Source organism: Halichoeres trimaculatus, unplaced genomic scaffold (genome assembly GCF_033239565.1).
Source record: "Halichoeres trimaculatus isolate MK-OKI-2021-1 unplaced genomic scaffold, fHalTri1.1 fHalTri1_scaffold_8, whole genome shotgun sequence".
NCBI classification, from domain to species: domain Eukaryota; kingdom Metazoa; phylum Chordata; class Actinopteri; order Labriformes; family Labridae; genus Halichoeres; species Halichoeres trimaculatus.
Genome location: NW_027437186.1, coordinates 30714383 through 30736285, shown reverse-complemented (window position 1 = coordinate 30736285; position 21903 = coordinate 30714383). Strand labels below are relative to the sequence as shown.

The following is a 21903-nucleotide window of genomic DNA, read 5'->3' as shown; positions in this document are numbered from 1 at the left end:
TTTAAAGTTAGCTCAAACAGTAAGAAAAATTGTGTTTGGTGGTTCATTTCTTTGTTATAACAATGCTTTTTGGCAATAAATCCTTGACCATTGAAAACATTTATAAGAGACATTCATTAGTGGAATGAGCAGCAGCTTTGCCAGAACAGCTTCTTCTGTCATTGCTTTTGATTCTTGGGCCATGTCCACACGTAGCTGGGTATTTGGAAAACCGCATATATTTTCATACGTTTAGGCCTGTTGTCCACATGAAACTGCAATTTTTACATCACTGAAAATGAAGTTTTCTGAAAAATCTGACCAAAGTGAAGATTTTGGATCCATGGTTTTGTGTAATACCGGAAAACACAGTTTTCCAGTTGGTTCTCAAAAGTCACAGACGAATAATGGGAGTTCATCCTGATTGGATGGCACAGGTTTCAAGTCTGACATCACTGAAAAATATGGGTTTGGCATGCTTCAAACTGCACTCACCAGCATATTTGCCCACTGTGTGTGGACGACAGTATTTTCAAAAATGAATATGGGGGGATATTCATTTTTTTAAATACCCATCTATAGGTGTACAAGGCCTTGGTTTGTGCTTTTGGTACCCTTAAGTGCTGCCAAATAGTGTCTGATTGGCACCTAATTGGCATCACCTAAGGCCTTGCGCACATGTTGCCAGGTTTTTTCAAAAGCAACCCCTGATTAATTTTTAAAGGTCCCATATTATGCAAAAATCACTTTATCAAGACTCACAAAATGTGATATTCAATGACAAAACCTGTACTTAGTAGTGCTTGTGAATGTAAAACCCTGACCTAAAATGAGCTGTTTGGATTTTGGGGATTTGCCGACGTCAGTGATTCCCTTTTTTGACCAATCAGGAGCAAGTCTCACCTGACTGGTCCACCGGAGCAGATAACCCCACCCCTCCCCGCCCATTCCCCTCTGTGTGGCGCTGCTCTCAGTGAAGAGGAAGAGCGGGGCGGTATCAACAGTGACTCATTTACATATGAAGACCCCGCCCACTAAATCAGACCGTTCTGAACAGAGGGGCTATGAGAGCCTGGAAACAATGCTGCTGTGCTTGATTTACTGGCTTTTTGGACCAAAACATGTTTCTACCATTTCATGAAGACATCAATGATCCATATTTAACTGCAGAAAAGGAGCAGAATATGGGACCTTTGAAAATACTTTTGTCCACAGGCATAGGAAACCAAACCCAAACCAATACTCTGCAGTGATTTTAAGATGTAAAACCTGTACCAGACAATCAGAATAAACCCCTTTCATTCATTTGTGACGTTAGTGAACGAAAAACTCTCTTTCCCAATGTGTGCATGAAAATATAAAGTTGTCCAAAATTTTCACTGCGGCCAGATTTTTCTGAAAACATTGTTTTTAGTTATTTAAAACTGTGTTTTTGTGTGGATGATGGGCCTTAACGTATAAAAATATATGCAGTTTCCCAGATACCCGACCATGAGTAGACATGGCCTAACAGTATGGTCCCTGCTTTGGTGTTTAGAAGTGTGTCTGCTGCAAGAAGGTCTCGACATTACTGCGCCCTGTGGTTACAGTGAAGCCATCTTCTGCTCCTCCTCATGTCGTACCTACCATACTCATCAAATCTAGCCCATTAATAGTCCTTCTTTTAGCATCATTCACCATCTTTTCTCTTTGATCTTCTGACCTCTTGTTAGTGGTGCCACTGAAGACCCAGTGTGACTCAGCTCGCTTATCTTTCAGCACAACTCAAATCTGTGTGTTTTCATCAGACTGAGTTTAAGAGCCACAAATAGATTTCTTTCATGTGACTGTGGTTGGTACACATGTGCACAGGCACATACACGATGTTCTGGTTCTGAGTTAATTCTCTCCAGATAAGAACCTTGTCCTCATTAGTCTGCTTGTTAATCCCAATTGTGTCTTGTAATCAAGGACGACCTCAATGCAACACAGGCACAGGAGTAGGCATGCATATATGCCTGTGCACGTCCGTGCACGCAAACACACACACCGCACACACAGATAGATTCTATTTAAAGAGTGAACAGAGCTGATTATTTAATGGCTATTCATTAAATTACTCCAAGTGAGTCTGCTGAGAGGTAGACAACATTAAAATAAAGTGAGTGTGTGTTTGTTTGTGTGCAAGTGGCGAGCATTACCATACTGCATTAAGTCTATGTATAATGGATGAGCACTGTTTTGAACGGCACAAGCACAAATTGGTACAAATAAGGCTGATGCAAAGTGTACAGAGTGGAGAACTGCCTGCTCGAGCAGCGGCCACGGTTTCCGAATTTTTGGTCGTTTTTTAGTGCGACGATCCTGTTGGAGCAGAGACCAACTCACCTCGTAGTGAGCGGTGCGCTGGGACTCGGAGATGAGCTGGGCATTGCAGATGTTACAATAGCTCTCTGTGAATAAGCCTCCATCCACGACGCCCGCAGACTTCATCTTCATCTGAGACTACACACACACACACACACACACAAACACACACACACACACACACACACACACACACACACACACACACACACACACACACACAAACAGACACAAATAAGAATATGATTAGAATGCAGGGCTAAATAAAATGCCAGTGAACCATACACCGTGTGTTAGAGGTGCACGATCATGCATGGATCTCATCTCAGTAAAGAAATAGTTTCATTCAGAATGACAGATTTAGAGTGACAGTTCAGCCCAAAATATGTTGATCCTCTCTGTCAGAATATTCTCTCATGGATGATTTTGGCTGCAGTCTTGGAAACATGGCCTAAGGCTCTGGCTCTACTTTCTGCATTTTACTCAACAGTCAGTTGTTAAATCTATGTATATGTATTTTTTTGTTTCTGCTTTTGGAATCCTTTTAAACTGAACAACAGAAAACTGGGACAAAAACAAAAGATGCATACGTAAATTTATATTGTTTAGACCTTAAGTGTTTCAAAATAAAAGCTCAAATACACTCTACCAGTGAGCTATTTGTTAGAATTGTTGCTTGATGTCAGAGTCAGATTATAGAATATCCTTCAGATTATGGCACAATTTAAAAGATGGAAGGCATGTCCCACATTCAGGACATTTCAGGTCACTACAGAAAGGCCACCATATTGAATTTCTTTCTGTCTTTAACTGGATATTTTTTCATGGCTGTGAGTTTTGACACAAAGACTCCTGCAGTGCACAGCTGCAGACACAGCAAACCCAACGAGAAATGATGCAGCTAGGTAGAGCTGAGAAAGAGAATAAAGGTGTTTTGAGCTCTGAAAACAAATTTTGTGTATTTTTCCTTGAGGGATTACTTTTCTTTATTCATGATTTTGTTCCTTGAGGTTGACCCCTCCTTCTGATGAAGCAGTCTGAAAGCTGGCAACCACTGGTGTATGAGGTGGTGTTTTAAAGTCCAACTATGGTGGTTTTGTAAACACTGTTAAAGGGGCTGTGAGGAGTCTGAAAGTGATCTTAAAAAAGTCTTCCTTCTGGGTATATGCCTGACCCTAATCCACACTATAAAATAAGATTATCAGTGCCAATATTCCTGGATACAGGTTATTTAAAAATGTTACATCTTATCTTCCAGTTCAGGTTGATGAGGACCTGATTGATCTATGGCACATCTAGGTCTCTATGACAACACCACTCCGGCTGACGAAGTTGAGTAGTGACAAGAGATAAAACACAGAGGTCTGTGTTTTTCTCTGCTGAAAACAATTTCTGTGATTACTTTTGTAGTGATTGTGGACACAGGAGCCCAACTGTCAGAAAAAGGACAGAAGAGCAGAAGAAAGTGGCCTTAAGCAGCACTTATTCTACCGTGGTTTGTTCAAACTTAAGAGTCTACCAATAAAATGAAGAGTAACGTTACATTAGCTCTGCTTGGTAGATGACTGGCAGGACATAGCTAACTGGGATTTACTACCGTTACACATTACAGACTTGTCTCAGAGCACAAGCCTGCCAGCTGCGTTAAATATCAACGTCTACATTCCGTTGCTAGGCGCTACCCAAGTAGCTGCCTGTTGCAGCAGCTCTCTCGTCTTTGTCCGTTTCTTGTAATTTTTTTGTCTCTTTTTCGTAATCTTTGTATTTGGAGTGGATCATCACTTTGTATGGTTCATTGTTGGTCACGGACACCAAACTTTTTGTGGCTTCGGCGATATTTTTTACTACTTTTCTCCTGTGTTTGTCTGGAGATCCTACATGTAACCATGGCTGCATTGTTTACATGCAAAATTAGCTGTTAGCAGCCTGTAGCATGTCAATGCTAACTAGTGTAGGGCTTGATGATTTCCCTCGAGCTGAGGAGGAGGAGGTGAGGACGACGTGCTGGTTCTCGGATGTGAGCTGGGAGGAGACGACGTGGACCTGTCCTTCCATCCATCGTTGTTGGGAACATGGGATCTATCTCCGGTAGGATGGACGAGCTAGCTGTGCTAACCCAGCGGCATCGTGCTGTTCACGGACATGGCTGACGGAGCTGACATCGGACGCCGGCGCCACATTGGAGGAGCTTCACCTGCTGTGAGCAGACAGGATCCAGGAGACAGATACTGAACAGACTTCTGGGGAGGCTCAGTCCTGGACCCTGTGGAGGTGCAGACTGGCTGGGCCGGAGAGTGGTGGACGAGTGGTGGACGGGATGTCATCATCTAATTTCTTATGGACTTTTTTTGCACTTTCTATACTCTTTCTTACTTTTGTTTTCTTAAATGCTGCGGTGACTCCTGAATTTCCCCTCGGGGATAAATAAAGTATTTTCTATTCTATTCTATTCTATTCTATTCTACTAAACGTCTTACAAACTGACAGTGTTTACTTTTTGTCAGGTTAGCCTACAGATACGTCGGAGCACCAGGTTGATGGTACAGCTATATATAGTAGGCAACTACAAAGTCTGCTTGTTGTCACGTTTCAAACTGTAACGCTACGTAACTGTACTGATAGATACCTTATCTCAGCGCGTTGTATCCAGTAAAAAGTTGTCTTAGACAAAGAAAATTTGTTTCGATCTCCATTTCATTCCAAAACAAACATGCCTCTCTAAAAGTAATTTACAACAGCGTGCGGAGACTCTAGGCCACAAGGTGCCGAGGGAGTGCAGTCAAAACAGATCCTCCTCATAGTATCTTTAACCCAACCTTTGGTCCACCGGGGAACTGGTGAAGAGGTGAGGCTACAAAGCAACTGCTTGTCAGTGAAATCAGCATCAGGCACTGCAGTTTGTTGCACTCCTTGCGGGACTTTCCCTCTCAACACTGGAGGTCTCCGCTTGGTCATGTGAAAAAATTAGACCCATCAGTCCTGTGTGCTTGACTTGTTTTGAATTTTTTTGAATTGAATTGATTTATTTTGGTCATGTAAGTACACTTATACAATATCACACATTGTCAATAGATGATCGCATTGTACATGTCCGAAAGGGAAGACGGGAGCAGAGTAGGGCTGCACGATTATCGCAATTGCAATCGCAATGTCAGCACATGCAATTACGTAATCGCAAAAGAGGATATCGCAATCGCAATCGCAATGTCAGCACATGCAATTCAGATTTTTCTCCATGATAACCAAGCAAGTCTGTAGACTCATCATGACACAACTTTTTTTAATAAATCGCAAGCACAATCGCAATCGCAATATTGTCCACCTAATCGCAAATCGCACCTTTTCCCCAAATCGTGCAGCACTAGAGCAGAGCTATCTAGTCCCATCTCTGTTTCCTCAATATTTAATGTCCTCTTTTTCACATATCATCAGATTATTATGAATTTTGATTCCATTTACAGAAGTATGACATAATTCTTGATTGTCTTTTAGTGTCCATATTTGATCTTTAATGTCCAATCCTTTGTTCCACGTAAGGCATAATTTGTGGGTCTGTCAATTTTTTTTTTGTTCTTGTAGATGTATTAAACGTGTGACTCATCGTCACTCTCCTCTTCACCCAGGCGTTTTAAATAAGGATTTCTCACTCTTTTCTGTTCAGAATGTTTACAACTAACTCCTAATCTCCTGAATTCTCCTCACCCGAAGAACAAATGATCCTGGAGGTTTACACCAGAAAGAAGAAGGAAAAAAAAAGAAAAAAACAGAACAAAAGTTTCTCTTACAAAGTGATGTTTTCCTTGACGCTCTTCAGCAGGGCATTGGTACCTCGGAGTTGATCTACCCGGCTTTAAAGTAAAACTTTCATCTTCTCTTCTCTCCTCTCAGGCACTGTGTCTGAATACAGTCTGCGGTTCAGCTTGAATCTGTAGCTCTGCTCTAGTTTTTTAGATTCTGTTTTGTAAGGAAAAATATTGTATCAGAGTCTTTGCATAAACTTTCTGAACTCTGGTGGAAAAAAAGAAAAGCTGCAAAGTGAACAGAAAAGCCAAGAGAAACTTTTTTGGGATTAGTCTCCAAGATAATCTTTTAAAAGGTCTCCAGCAAGAATCCCTGGTGAGAGACAGTGTCTGTAAACCTTGTCTTTGCTGGCATTGCCTACCCAGCAAAACCACAGAGACCCCAGCATCCCACTGAGAGCCGTGGCTGTGGGTTCCTAACAACCAGGCAGCAGTGTTTTCTTTCTATGCTGTACTTATAATAGAAAATGGTTTAATGATGAGCCCTGTGGTCTTGTGCTCAATTTTCTATCCTCTTCATTATGTGTGAGCTGTAGGCGCTGCTCTGACAGGGTTAGGGTGAGTAACGGGTCTGTGGGGAGGCGTCCAGGAACATCAACCATTAAACTGGATGAGCTCCTTTCCCAGAGGAAGCGACAATACCGAGTGCTTAAAGGGGCAAAGTGCTTCGCAGAGCAGGAACCATGGATGCCGCAGAGGTCAGCTCCAGTTTCTTTGAAAGACTCTGACCTTTAGTCGTGCACGGGTGTCCTGGGAATCGCAACATTAGTGATGAGATCAGACCAAATGTTCTGCATGTGTCAGCAGGGAGGAGAAGTGACAGGAATTGATGGTCTTTATTTCAAGTCTGGTGTAGTGTAATTACCTTGAGCTGATACGATTGCACAACAGTGCTGTGCACACACTCACACACATGTGAGTGCACACACGCAACTGGTAATTACCCCTGTCTGTTTTCCTTGTCTGTTTAGTGCACCCTGGACCTTCCAATTAACCACAGACATGCTGCACAGACACTTCTCCCATTATCTAATTCAATTTTCAAAATGAGAACCTTCCATTAAAATGAAATGACAATCCAGATGCATTTCCCTCTAAACATATTACCTTACAATTTATACATGTCTGTGAGCTGTAATATTCTCTCTGAAATGTCACAGACGACAAGCAGCAACCTGTTTTGTCTGGAGGAATGGACGCATTATTACCTCCACGATGCTGAATCGTCCTCGGAGACATCATGGGACAGATTTATTTTGCAGACTGACATATTTTATTTTTGCAGTATTTGTGCCTTTCATTATTTTGTGGCCCAAAAAAGACCTTTGCTGTCTTTCTGAACGTCAGTCAGGCAGAGAAGAGGCTATCTTTTAATCTTCCATCTAATTAAAAGTGATAGGGACTGCAGGAAATATCCGTATCATCCTAATATCTCTATTACCTCTGATTATTACACGCAAAGATGGAAGAAGACGACTAATTAATGGAGGCAATCTGTTGGTGAGATTAATGGAATGGCAGGCCCGATGAAGCGAAAAGATGGATAGACTGATAATGGGGGGAAATAATGAAAGGAGGAAGTAGAGAGGAAAAAAGAGGGCGGTGAAGGTGGGGTTATAATTGGACACAGTGAATATGATCTCCTCACGTAACATGGGTTAACAGGTCTTCATGTAAGCAGCAAAATAGACTTTTACTGTAAAATATCTGTTCAGAGCATCAAATTGATGTCAACATTAGCATCAATTTACAAAACAGCATGAAGTACAAACAGGCATGTGTTATATTTAGTTTCAGCAGACATCTTTCCATTACTTCATTACTGTTTAGCTTTCTAGAGTTACAGTGTAATTTGCATCTTATTTTTCACTCAGTTGCACACAGAGGTCACTGGATGAAACTGTGTAATCTTTGATGATGGAAGTGTCCCACATGCAAAGAGAGTTTATATATAGAGGACAAGCAGCATCAAGTCAGCATGCAGTTAGGATATTTCAAACCTGGTTCTACAACTAGTGGAAGAGTCCAGTCTGAGATAGCTGCTTCAGAGGGGACCACTGATTGAACAATGTAGAGTTAGCGCTCCTGTGAAGAGTGCCTTTTAACCCTCTGGGGCATAGTGGTCATCGCAGTAGACAGCTGTTTAAAAGTCATTTTCTCCTAAATGTAATGATCTCTATGGTAGAACTGCATGTCAGCCTCCAGAGAGCTCTCTGCTGCCACACTCATTGGAGGTTGATATAGCAGTCAGTTGTTGTAACTGTAAGTGAATTTTGTCTGACTGTTGAAGGGTAGGTGTCAGACTGAGTGGTCAACATCCCTCTGTTCGGGGTGTCCGGATACAGATGTTTTTTCACTACTGATCTGATAGCGATACCTTTCTCTGATAAATCCTGTACTCCATTGGATGATTCTGATGTAAATGACAAATCATATTTGTTGTATTAAAGTGAGCCCTGTTGTTACCTCCTTGAGGAACACTTACTTTACAAATGTTGCAAGAAGCTGTTTTGCTATCATCTCTTTCCAAAGACAAGTAGTCCCACACAGCGGACATGTTTGCAAAGTGGTTTGATTTACAGCAGCTGTAAAGTGTGAAAACACGTGAAAACTAGATCGGTCCCAATCACATAACAAAATCTGATGCTATCGGATCCTCCAAAAATAGCCATATCAGGCATGGATATTGTATCGGATCGTGACATCCCTTACTTAGATTATGTTTTATGTTCATGGAATAATGGATGATACTTTCTAATGGTTTATTTTTTTAATAAACGTAAAAAAAAATAATGGTTAATCCTCCTGCAGCACCCTGCCTAATTGTTAAAAAAAAATGATAGATGACCACCTTCTAAGTCCAGATCTCAGGGGATCTCAACTCACATGTTCAGCCCAGTATCAGAGTCCAATTACTGCATTCACACGTGTCAAAAAAATCTTAACTAAGGAGAAAAATGACTCCTGTTTAAGAGGAACTCCTTGGAACAATCCAAACGTGATCACATCTTTCTGTTATCAGCATTTTCTTGTTTGGATCTATGTTCGTTTGTTGCTCTTACTTGTTACATTGAAGTGATTTAAGTAGATTTAAATAGAAAGTGGTAACACACAGCACAAAAATGCACATGTTCTCAAATGAATAGGAAACCATCTATTTAATTAGAATTTGTGGCCACTGGATGATTGATGCGTAGTCCAAATCTTTGCTGTATAACGAAACCATCCAATTTCAACACCAGTTCCATAAAGGTTTATGCTGTGCAATGTCAAACTTATTATTATTTTTTTACCCATTCCCAGGAAAATTTAGTAAATATGCCCCATTTGTGACTGTTGAACTGCAAACAAATTACTTCAGCTGTCTGTCCTTGTGTCTGAATTTGGCCTAGCTGTCAGATCCACCCCATACTACATGCCAACCTTCACGCTCTCTTCCTTGTGCCCTACCCTTCCAACTGCCTTTTTCCTCTCAATTAATTCACAAAACTACAAAAATAAAATATAAAAAATAACTTCCTCTTCTGATTAAATCAAGCACAAATTCAGCTGGGATGTTTGAAGGTTGAGGATTGCATCAGAATCCAAATCAAGAAGCCAAACAAGCAAAACATTTTGTTCAAATACTTTTTCATTTAAATCTAAGTGGTAACAGGGAACCTGTGGGGAAAGTTTCCCTTCTTCATACACATTTATGAGTATAAGCTGTGAGCCGTCCACAATATGAATACAGAGAATAAAGTGTGGTTGAGGCAGTCTTGGTGTGTCAGGTAAAGATGTCCACGTTTTACACAGATAGACGTATGATCAGCACAAGCCACCCAACTCAATCATCTATGAAACATGCGTAAAATCACAACTAAAACTTCAGAGCTCTCCCTAAACTAATACTATTGTTTACTTTCGGTTATTACTACAGAGAGACTTTGTTCTTTACTTTTACATCCATGTTTCTCTCTCACAGGTTTGATGTAGATGAAGGCTCAGTAGGAAAATGGTAATTTGACTTTCTTTCATGCATCATTCAGGATTTCGCAATAATTGACTCATAATCTGATGACAGTTGGTGGGTTGTCTGCCTGTGTGGCCAAACTGCTGTCAATCAAACTAAACTACACCCACACAGTCCTACTGAAGCAGGCTAGCACAGTCTGAGCAGCTTAATAGCTTTTTCTGAAGCTTAACTTTGATTATTAATGAGATACTTGTTGGTGTTTGATGTTAAACAGTCTGGGTGAACTTTGGGAAGATTAAAGGGTTAGTTTGAGTTTCTATTGAAGTGGGGTTGTATGAGGTACATGTCAATAGTAAGTGTATCACCCACAGGGGATGCTGGTTGGCTCTGCCTCTTTGTTGAGAAAACGATCGAAGAATGAACACAGAAGCTAAGCTGTTAGCTGCTGCAAATTAGGGTTAACTACGATGCCGTTCAGCTGATTTCATGAAACTCCAACCAAAACTCAAAGGATTTTTGAAGCTCTTGTATGTCAAAAAGCCCTTTTGATTTAGCATTACTCATGGATGCAGCATACCCATGTTCTGCAGCCAGCCATGCACTGGTCAGCCGATCCCCTGTTGGTAATAAACTTACTATTGACGAGTACCTTCATCCTTCTTCAATAAAACCAAACAATCCCTTTATGGAGTGCTGTGTCTGTGAGGTGAAAATTAAAAAGATGAAAACATACAACAAAACACTTTTTCAAGTTAAAGTGAGGTCACAGATGAATATCACAAACAGGAGCTCTAAAGAATAATGAGTAAATGTCTAACCTCAATTAGAAACAGAATTGCTAAAACTAGATGAGTCTTGGTGAAAGCCTGAGGCACTTGAAGGCAGAATGAACCTTGAGGGGATTTCCTTTTAAGACCGCATCAAGTATTTAACACGGATGTGAACTCTGAGCCCTCCCTCAAATCTCAGCCCCTGGCTCACCGTTCATTTAAAAGCCGGCATCGTATTGGACGTGCCTTTTTGTTCTTTTATAATAAGTGCAACCACTTAGGCTGTTTTCAGTCGCCAGGGCATAGAATATTAATTAGTTTGTAATATAACTTGCAACCAAATAGCGCTGTGCTAAGTGAGAGCCTATTGTACTGGCAGAGATATAGTGTAATGTTGAGCCTAATGGGGAGCTTAGGAGACACCACTCCTATTAAAAATACATCCTCAGATGTCTTGTGGTCAGAAAACACCTAAATGGATCCACTATGTTCTTTAGATGATGTAGTGAAGACTATCAAACTCTGCAAAGGATGAGACTGAGGGATGGAAAGACAACACAGCAGGTGGTTCAGGGAGCAAATCTTTTTTTTCAAGAGTTCTCCCAATCCTCAGTCTTCCTATTTTCTCCTTCGTGGAGAGGTTAACTGCTGTGAACTGGAGTGTCTGTTCTCCTCTCTCTGCACTCACATATTCTATACTTCCCATCTCATTTGGAATAAATAGCTGCCCCGATTTAGCTGTCAAATTATGCATTCAGATGATGAAATATTGACATCAGCCTGTGAGCCAATGACCTGTCTAATGAGTCCCGAGTGGGAATAACAAGAGAAAAGGTTGCGGGGGTAATAATATGGAACCCTATATCGCGAAGGCACTCACCCGTGTCACTCTGATGTTCCATATTACACTTTTTTCTCCTCTTGGTAATGTTATCTTTCTGAACGCTGTCTTCCTTTTTGCATTCCCCCTCTTGCTCCAAGATTAACAACCCTTTGTACATTAGCAATCAAAGGTACTAGACTGAGGGAGTCAAGTCTTTAAAGCAGCTAGAGCCCCAGTCTGAATCCAAATTCACATTCATACTGTTTCACTGCAGGGGCTCGCTTTGTACTTTTCTAGCTCAATGCTGCACACTGCAAACATACACACACTCAAACACAGCCGGGCTACAGAGGAAGAAGTCTGACTGTTGAATATAAAACTGAGAGCTACAGATCATAAATAAACAATTCAAATATGTAATTAGGGCTTCTGTCTGTTTCTACATTTATCATTTCAGGTCAGATTCCTCTGGAAGAAAAGACAAATTGTGGACTGAAGGTAGAGAGAGGCACATGCCAAGGTCAGTTCACAACTTCCCTTCCCTCACAGAGTGTGTGTGTCTTTGTTTTTATGACTTTCTCCTCCTCAACTCCCAACTTGTTCCGCCCCAAATCCTATTTTGGACGTAATTCACCTCTCTGAGTAATGCGTGCGTCCGCTTTATACTGACAGTTTGAAATATTCTGTTTTAAATATTCACACTGTGCTTTCTTTCCTCTTTGTCTCTCTTTCCCCATTTCTCCTCCCTCCTTTTCTATCCCAGTGGTGGAAATATGGCCTCGAGGGCAGGGATTACTCATGAGGGATGGTGTAGGCTAGACTTATCTACTCTTGCAAAAGAAGAGCTGATAAGCTGCTGTATTATTCACCTCACTTCTGGAATAAATTGCAATGCAACTTGAAGTTGGAGACACTCATTCCTCTTGGGGAACCTCGCAGATATTTTTTTAATCTAATATTTGAGATAGGTGTGTGTGTGTGTTCATTCTTGACTTTACCTTGCAAAAAAGATTTTGATCTTAATGAAACTCTCTGAATAAATAAAGATAAGCTAAAATAAGAAAAGGCCTTGTAGGCTCTCTTTTTGTAATAGTAACAGACTAACGTAGCATGGGGAACATAAGAACCTATTTGGAACCAATTATCAGTCCTCATGTTTAATAATAGCTGCATGCCTCCATTGTTTGCAATGTCAGCCATCACTTCAGCCAAGATTGAAATGGCCAAACAACGGGTGGACATATTACCATAACCATTTGTTCAGACCCTAATCCTCCCTCATAATAACTTATTGTATCTTTGCCAGAACTCTGTTTTGTTAACTATCTCCATTTGGCACATTGTCAGCATGGTCAACAGTATACCTGACCTTACAAAGCAGAAGGTTTGGCCACAATCCATGTCCATCTTTCCAAGCTTCAAGCTGTCACATTTATTCTAAGTCAGAGAATGACCAAACCAATCAGCATTTTAGAGGAAAGAGGTGGTACCCAAAGGTTCATTTTCATTTTGGAATCAACTGAAAAAGCCTGTGAAGGGTGGCAGCTCATGAAGAGATTGGCATGGATGCAGTTTTTACTGTATCAGGCAACTCTTTATACTGAGGGAAGAGCAATGGCCTTTTACAGAAACAGCAAGAGTCGTGACATGACAACGTAGCCAGTCAGGCTCATGTTGCGTGTTCAGCCTCCTAAAGATGGAGTGCATCCTCTACATCAAATGTTTTGTTGCACTGACTGGCACATAATGAATGTGACAGTCAGAACATTTGTTCAAACACCTTCCAGTATTTTTTTAAGATGTTCTTTTACCAAACATTGCCCATGGAGTGTTGCCTGGGTAAATGTGAAATAAACCACATGCCTACCATGCCATGGATATTTGAAACAGTGTCTCTGGTGTGTCTGGTTACAAAACTGTTTCTATTTCTATCTGAAGGGTCAAAATTGTCCTTTCTCTGGTATCTTTCTTTTCTTCTTTTTCTACTCTTACCAGCTACATTTTTTTAATGACCAATATCTGCTATACAAACAGCTACACTTAGACAGTTTGGAAGAAACATCATACAAATACAGTCATTATCATACTTTACTGCTTCTCAAACATAGAGCAAACGTTTCACAGATCAAGAAGTTCATGAAGGATTTGAAGTTATGGCTCAAGTGAAGGATGCTCCAGCACTTTGGCCATATCAGCAGCTCATGTTTCAGGTTTCTAGGCTAAAAAATCATGTTATTAGTTTAAATCTTGGCCCTAGTTACAGAACACAATCTCAAACACAGCCTGCAACCACCAAACCCAAGGTCTATAGCTAAAGATTATTCTTTTATACCAGATGAACATTTCATAAAAGCTGTCTTTGTGTGTAGCAGCTCAGTTCATTTTTCTATTCAACACTTGGATGGTCAGATAACTTTATTGGATTTAACCCTTGGCTGACTGATTAAGTTAACGTTCTGTTATATTTTATTTCTGTGCTTCATGTAGTTGTGGATTCAGGAAGAATACTTTGCTTTCTTAGTTAGGAGGTGAAAATCTTGAAACCCAAAGCTTGTGTAAAAGCCAACAGTGTGAAAACATGGAATACTTACTTAATGTTAAAAAAGCAAGTACTTCAACACTTTAACTTGACCTTGCACTGAAAAACTGATGGCAATAAGTATACTCAGTCTACCACTGCCTTTAGTTGGTCTTTGTGCCACAGATGTTGGTATTTTCTTTCTTTATTTGTGATAAAGGAAGAAAATGTGACCAAAATAGCCCAATCTACAAAAAAAGATAAATATATGCCTTGTGAAAACAAAAGAAACCCTTGATGGAACCTGCTAAACACTGAAATAGATAAATCTGCAGAGTCTTGTCACAAGCAGGAGTCATTATTGGAGATCATAAAAAGTCTTTGGTCACAACGAGCAAACAGGAAATGACCATAAATGGCATTATAAAAATGTTGCTGGTAGTACTTTAGCATAAAGATATTAGCATTTCCTTCAAAGCAGCACCCTCCCTCTGCCTTACAATGTTGTAAGGATCACTACAGACTTTCCCTGCTGCTGCCCGACTGAGCGGCCTGAGGGACGAATAAGATGAGTGTTTTATTGATCGACATGAGATACATTGGTATCTGAAGGGCTAACAACCTCAACCTAACAGTTGTTGAGTCAAAAGAAAAACGTTTCTATCACTTCTTTAAATCCATACTATTCATAATCATGAGGGAAGCTGTGAAAAAAGTGTAGTGACTAAATTGTCATTGATAAATCGTTTATGTCTGATTAAGATCAAGTCGTACTTCTCCTCGGTTCTCTGTTGAGGTTTCTATAGTTCAAGTGAATATTTTTCTCCCATGGAATAATGAGATTGAAAAAGGCCAACCCTTCATACTGCTCCCTTTAGATTTTATAACCTCCCTTCTTCTATTAGACCCCTTTATTCATGAGGGTACTTTGGTACTTTTATCTCTGAAAATCTCTCTCTCTGGACCATTACTTGTTAATGGTGTTAATAGCAGAACTACCGCTTTAGGTCACAATATGGATTCATTGGACGGTGAATGAAGACTATTATCTCGGGCAAAGTTAGGTTTTCTCAGTTTAACCGAGCACATCTCCGCCTCCCTGTGTCAATCTGTGTCTGAGTGTGTGTGTGTGTGTGTGTGTGCGCGCATGTGTTCTGTAAGACTCTTAGGCAAACTGAGTTAATGGGGGGAGACAAAAGGCTGCCTGAAGTTTGAGCCGTTGTTATATTACAGTAACATATGGGGGATGCCAGGCTGGATGGCAACAAAGCTGTTGGGGTCTATCTCTTCCATTAGCGACTAATTGCTCTGTTTTTATACTCTGGCACATTGAGCACGGAAAGTTTGTCTTAACAGGACAAGAACATTTGTACCAAGTTTTAACCTTCATGACTTTCTGGTGAAACACTAGTTGTTTTAGACCTGAGACTGCAAAGACAGGATGTTTCCAGGATTCAAATACTACATGAATAGAGTGGATTTCTTTAACAGGCCTCAGTGATTTTGTGGTTTCATTGTGATAATCACACAACCACAGACACGTGAACTCCCTTGCAATTATTATTTGGTGTTTTCATCAATGTAATTTTCCCACTCCCAAACAAAATCTTACACACTCCGAATATTACATTTCAAAGAACATTTCCTGTAATGGCAGCGTGTAGATTAGAGCGAAACTAAGACGGAAGCAAACAAATTTCCCATGAGGCAACAAGCACCAAAACACAAAAGACGTACATCACCCCAGAGACTGGGCTGGAGTGAGACATAAAAAATAATGCATTGGAAAGAAGAGAAAAATAAAAAACTGTAAAAGAAATCAGGCATAAAATTGCAATGAGTCAAACAACTGGGGTGAAACAAGCCAAATAATGCTTTGTAATGACTTTCTTTGTGTCATATCTCTCAGTCCCCTCGCACTCTCTGTGTTCCCATCATGGCTACAAACAGCTAACCAGCAAATGTGACAGTCTCTCTGAGAAAAGTTCATCAAATAAGCTCCTTGTTTTGTGGCACAAAAGGCTCAACCACTCTAAATGTCACGATGAGTCTTTTGTTTGACTATTAAGCAGGTGTATTTATAGTTTCGCTACAATACAGCTGAGACTTCCTGATATATTTTGGTCCTGAGGGGACGTGAGCACAAATACCCTTGTGGAATCAACTGTCAATCACAGGGCTTCTGTTTTATATGCGTGCCTGTGTTTAACTCGCTGTCGGTATGTGTGTATGTTTGCTGGACTAAATGGAGGTTGTCATGCCTGCAGGGATCCACGCAGAATGCCAGGGGTAAAAATCACAGCTTATTAATGCAGCATGTGTGTGCTGTGTGTGCGTGTCTCTCTGCAGGTGTGTGAACGCATAAAAACACACCTATGTTTGCTGCTGTATGCGTGGTCAGCTGTGTATCCTGCTGTAAGGCTGTGATGGAGTTATTAGAAGGATCAAGGTCAGGGGTAACAGCGGCAACTTCACTAAAAGGCTCATCTTTGTTTTTGTTTCGTGACCGACAGTTTTTGAAATGTTTCACATCGGAAATATTGATCGTAGCTTTTGGGTACAGCTATTACAGCTTGTTCGACCCTTAAGTCTGTGTTTGACAACAGCGCTTCTGGCAAGCCGGAGGAACAAGAACAGAGATGCAATCAATGACATCGATCAAGGCAATCAACAGTCAGATGATCAAGCAAAGACAAATAAAGTCAGTGTTGAAAATAATCCAAAAAGAGAAGCGACTGAGTCTTTGAACTATTTTGGATTAAGCGTGAGGTAAATCTGGCGAGATCAAAGGAGGGAGAGGGAAAAGAGAAATGTCTCACAGCAAAACCCACAGAATCAAAGAGGAGTCAGTCGTAAATGATAGTATTCATCCTCACACCACCCTACAAATTACCGCCTGTTTCAGTCACACGAACCCTGCCTCCTTTGCCGTTTGAGTCATAGAGTATAATGCGTCTTCTAAATATGGGTTTGGGTTTGATAAGGGAATTGCAAAATGAGAAGGCAGCCTTTGTTTGTTTAATTTCCCAGAAATATGTCAAAGGAAAGTGAGTGGGCATGGCCAGAAACCTTGAACACATGCAGCACAGACCCCACTATAAGCTCTAAGTTATTCATTGAAGAGAGTCTTCACATGCAAACACTCCCCCACATCTACAAAGATAGCATGCAAGCATACGAGGCTCATACTGTGCAGTGGGTAAATCATGACAAAACATACATGCACACAAAGGAATATGCTCTATATGGTGCATGCTGTGATTGTGCATCACACACTAACGTATGGACTCAAACAGGCCATGACCTTGCAGCACCTCGGCTGTGTAAGAAGAAGAAAGCTTCGAGCTGTGACGGAGAGCCTGTGCTTCTTCAACTTGCATCCATCGCTCAGTGTGAGTGCTCTTTGTGAGGATGTTTATGAAGTTTTGAGAAAGCATATAACTTATTTAGACAAATTCAAAGACAGAGGAGAATAAATTCAGCATCTGATAAGCCTATTTTTCTTCCCTCGCTGGCTGATGCTCCCACAATATCCCCTCTCTCCTTCCTTTCAGTTCCTCCCTATCTGGCACTGGGCCAGTTTCCGAACGTGGTGATGGAGCAAAAGAAAATTGATTTCTAAAGAGCTCTGTCTGCTATTCCCGGATATGAAATATGCAACCAGTTATTAGTCGAACACTGATATTAACATAACACGACAACCATGTCAAGATATATATTAAAGATGTCTCTCTTGTTCCCACTAAAGAGGCACATGAAACACAGTAAAAATGATAATGCCACTTGTTCAAAGCCTGTAAAAATCATTATTAATACGTCGCAATTGTGGTGATATCTGCTTTGTTTGGGAAAAAGAGACACCGCGGCGCTCTGTTGGCGCGCCGGTGACGCTTCGGCGAAACAGACAGATTCAATATCTTGATCATGAAGACTGGCACAGCGGGCCATGTGGTAATACTTATTTTACAGCTATTAATGATTGTACACTTAGAAAGGTCAGATAGCTTACACACTGATGCACATGAAGACACACTTAACACACACGATGCACTCGTGCAAAACTTGCATGCACACATTGTGCAGGAAAGGTCACGGCATACGTTGTGTGAGAAAGAGATATTCGAAGAGGATGCTGCCTGTTGCTATGGAGCACTTCTGGAAGGGAACGCATACAGACACACACCTACACATGATAGACTATCAATCTTAAGGAAAGTAGAGCAGTCATTCACTCGTGACCACAAATGTGCACACACACACACACACATGCACACACTTGCACTCTCTCGATCAATCCTTGTCCTATTAAAAACGAGGAGAAGCCGCAGCCACTTTAAAGAGCAGCTCTGCCTCAATTATTGCCCTCGGACTGTGTTGGTGTGTGTCAGTGTTTGTGTCTTACAGTGTGTGTGCTTTATTTGTATGTATGGAGGGAGAGCAGGCACTTTTCAAGAACTACAGCCCCTCTCTGTTTATTCCTCCAGGACTGTGTAAATTATGCCAGTCGGTTAATCAGATTCTCCCCCTGATGCAGCTCAGCACCTCATGAGAGACGTTCAGACAGAGAGGGGGAGAGTGAAAACGGCTCCTGTACATCTAAATGGCTCAGAGCCTCGCTGCATATGTTCCACATTATGAACATGCTAATTAACTTGCTTAATTTATTTTTTTTCATTTTACATTTTTTACTCCTCAGTATCATCACCTGGAGTATCATTAAGAAGTAAAATGCAAGGTGTTGGCATAGATAAGAGCTGTTAGGCTTGAGTTTATCTCTCCCCGTGTTAGCTCAGATTTAAAGAGGATACAAGGACGACACATAAAAATGTTATCTTAGCTGTAAGATAAAGTATCAGAGTAAAACAATTAAACATTTCACCAATTATTTGATCACCAGAAATAAAACTGGGATGACTGAATGGTTGTACAGTCATTTTTTGGTTTAAACGCTCAAAGTTTTTTTTATTTATTTCAGCCTTCTAAATGTTATCCCCAATTGTCATCATCTCAACCGACACTAAACTGAACATTTTTTTATTGGAAAAAAGGCTACAATCAACTAAAACCTTTGCTTTTCATATCGATGCTCATTTTTTCTTAAAGTTCAATGGACTGTTTGGTTAAAAAAACGCTCATAAAAATACATCGTCATATATTTTTCTAGGCAACCATCACACAACATAGAGAAATGACCACATCTCAATAATAGATGATTGGATTCCTGTTTTTATCATTAATATTACTCATCATCTGAGCATAACAGCTCTTTTTTTTTAACAGTTTTTCAGTCATAAAAACACTTTTTTGAAAGTCATCAAATTTTCTGGCAACCATTAAAAGTAATTTTCCTCTAATTCCTGTCATTTCATCAATCAGTTCATGAAAGAATCATTTGTTAGATTCTCATTTGTGATAACGATTTTAGTTGCAGCTTTATTCCAGTATTCAATGTATGTTTCCGTTTTAGTCTGCTGTGGTTAAGTGATACTCAGCTCTCTTTGCCTGCTGCAGTGACCTGAAGTACAGTAAAGTCAGCGCCTCCTGATCGATATCTGTATGTAAACAGAGCATGAAGCCTCAGCTCGGCTCAGGTTGAACAGGCTATGTGGGGAAAATAGACCTGGTGTGGCTGACTTAAAGTATAAACCGCAGAGAGTGCTGCCTGGGGTTAAATGTTCTTTTCAGGGGATGGATGGTGGCTGCTTGTGATGACATAAATAACTTGAAATTGTTTTTTATGACACCTCATTACAATGTGTCTCAGTGAGTGATATGTGATATTTGGGGATAGCCTGTGCTGTGCATGTGTGGATGTGTGTGCGTCAGCCTTGGTGACAGGCAGGCGGGCGCTGTGTAAAGGCCATAAGCTGGTATCATCCTGCCTCCGACGCCCCATATGAGTCTGACTGGACATTCATCCTGGAGTGACAAATACTTGCATTGAGAGGGCTCTCAATGAGATGGATAGCAGCCAGTGAAAGTAGATGCAGCAAGTACCAGCGCTAATCCATATTATATCTGACATGTGTCTCATTTTCACATTTCACAGAGAGTCATTACAGATGATGGCATAGGGCTCAGGGTGTGCTATGGTGTGAAAAGTTTCTGAATCATGAGGAAAATCCCCGCGTCTAATCCCAGCTTCAGCTGGTAGACAGGTTTTCCTAGATTCATCCGTAGAGAAGATGGATGCATTATGAGAAGGAGTTGCTGCCAGAGAATTAATCTGCAGCTAGTTTGATAATTGATTAATCATTTTGGTAACTTATTGGGCAGAGACTCTGACCGTTCTCTGGTGTCATGTTTTCCAATAGAGGGTGAGTTTCTCTTTTTTGTCCTTGTGCATTTGCAAACTCTATATTTGAACCATTTGTTGACAAGAACAGAATCTTGGGACCATATTGCAATGTGCATTTCTATTCTCATCCAATATTTTAAAGTCTAAAATCAAGCCGTCAATTAATGAAAAATCCTACTAAGAGTTATTTGCATATCTTCTGGCAACCACCTTTAGACAATCTACTAACAGGGGTATGAAACTGAGGGGTACTTTAGTAAAACAGACTGTTGGAATCTCCAATGGGGTTATACTTTTAGGGAAAAGCATAGTATCATATTGTTTAATGTGCTGTTAATGAGGAAGAGTTAAGCAACATTTTTCTTTAGTCCTGATAAAAGAACATACTTCAAAGTTTGCAGATGCTGCCTCAAACTCCACAGACCCTCACTGTCCCAGCATGAGCTCCATATTGAGTGTTATAAATGTGCCAAACTTTCCGTCTTTTGTTTGAAATACACCGTCCATGTGTCAAATAACGAGGTCAGTAATGGTCGATAACTCATCTGTTGAACGGACTGCCCGGTCAGTGTTTCCCGGTCCATCACTCACCTTGCGCAGAGGCAGTGACTCCTCTTCACGAGACCGTCAACCATCCGCCAACCCCCTGTAATCCCTCAACGTCCTTTGAAATCCGTCAAATGTAACAACAGTCTTTGCAGGTGGCGCTTCCGTAGCAACGCTGCAGTTAAATAGAGATATTCAGTGTGTTTCTTGCTAGAAATCACGCCGTCCTCTCCGCGCGAAACAAATAATTAAAGAATAAAAAGAGAACTCTCTCGCGCTGCCCACTGTCGTGATGCTCGTGTCCTCTAGCGACTCCTCTGTAGCCCGTAGTACCGCGCGGAGGTATGAAGAAACGCTGCTCTGTTGATATCATCCACTACTACTCCGACCAAAAGGCACCGCGGAGGGAAAACAAAAACAAAGTGAGCTATCCCAGCGCGAGGGAGGAAGAGGAGGGGCGGGGGGAGAGATGAAGGAGAAGAAGAAAGTGCGAGCAGCCTTCACCGGGATGAATGAAAGACAGAAAGCGCTCTCGGCTCACCAGTGTGTGTGAAAGTGAACACTGAACGCGAGGTCTGTGTGAGTGTGTGAGTGAGTGGGAGCTCTGGTCGAGTGAGTAGGTTTCCGCATGGTGCACCCACATGAATATCGTCTTACATAAAAATGAACAGAGCGCGCGAATCCCCCTGCATATGACTGTTATAATGTTGATGTTGTGTTTCCATAGCAGCTACTGTATCCTAATTAAGTGTTAATGTGGCCCAGGTGGGCACCAATCACCACCACCACTGTAACAGACATTCAATGCTCTTCAGTTTTCCACTGAACTCAGCAATATTATTGTCCAACTTTATTGTTATGTTTCCTA

General features: G+C 41.0%; 1 protein-coding gene and 1 long non-coding RNA gene across 2 annotated transcripts in view; one reads left to right on the top strand and one right to left on the bottom strand.

Annotated features, from left to right (window-relative positions):
* LOC141795512 (uncharacterized) overlaps positions 1-12579 on the top strand; it is a 148123-nt gene extending 135544 nt beyond the window's left edge. Inside the window, exons 3-4 of the long non-coding RNA XR_012598610.1 lie at positions 12131-12193; positions 12437-12579. This is a non-coding gene — a long non-coding RNA (uncharacterized LOC141795512). The remainder of the gene's footprint in view (positions 1-12130; positions 12194-12436) is intronic.
* Positions 1-21676, bottom strand: part of LOC141795511 (zinc finger matrin-type protein 4) — an 84382-nt gene extending 62706 nt beyond the window's left edge. Inside the window, exons 1-2 of the mRNA XM_074676417.1 lie at positions 21081-21676; positions 2347-2463 (exon numbers count right to left, since the gene is read on the bottom strand). Coding sequence (XP_074532518.1) covers positions 2347-2457 — 111 coding nt within the window. The 5' untranslated portion in view covers positions 2458-2463; positions 21081-21676. The remainder of the gene's footprint in view (positions 1-2346; positions 2464-21080) is intronic.
* Between the last annotated feature and the right edge of the window lie 227 nt (positions 21677-21903).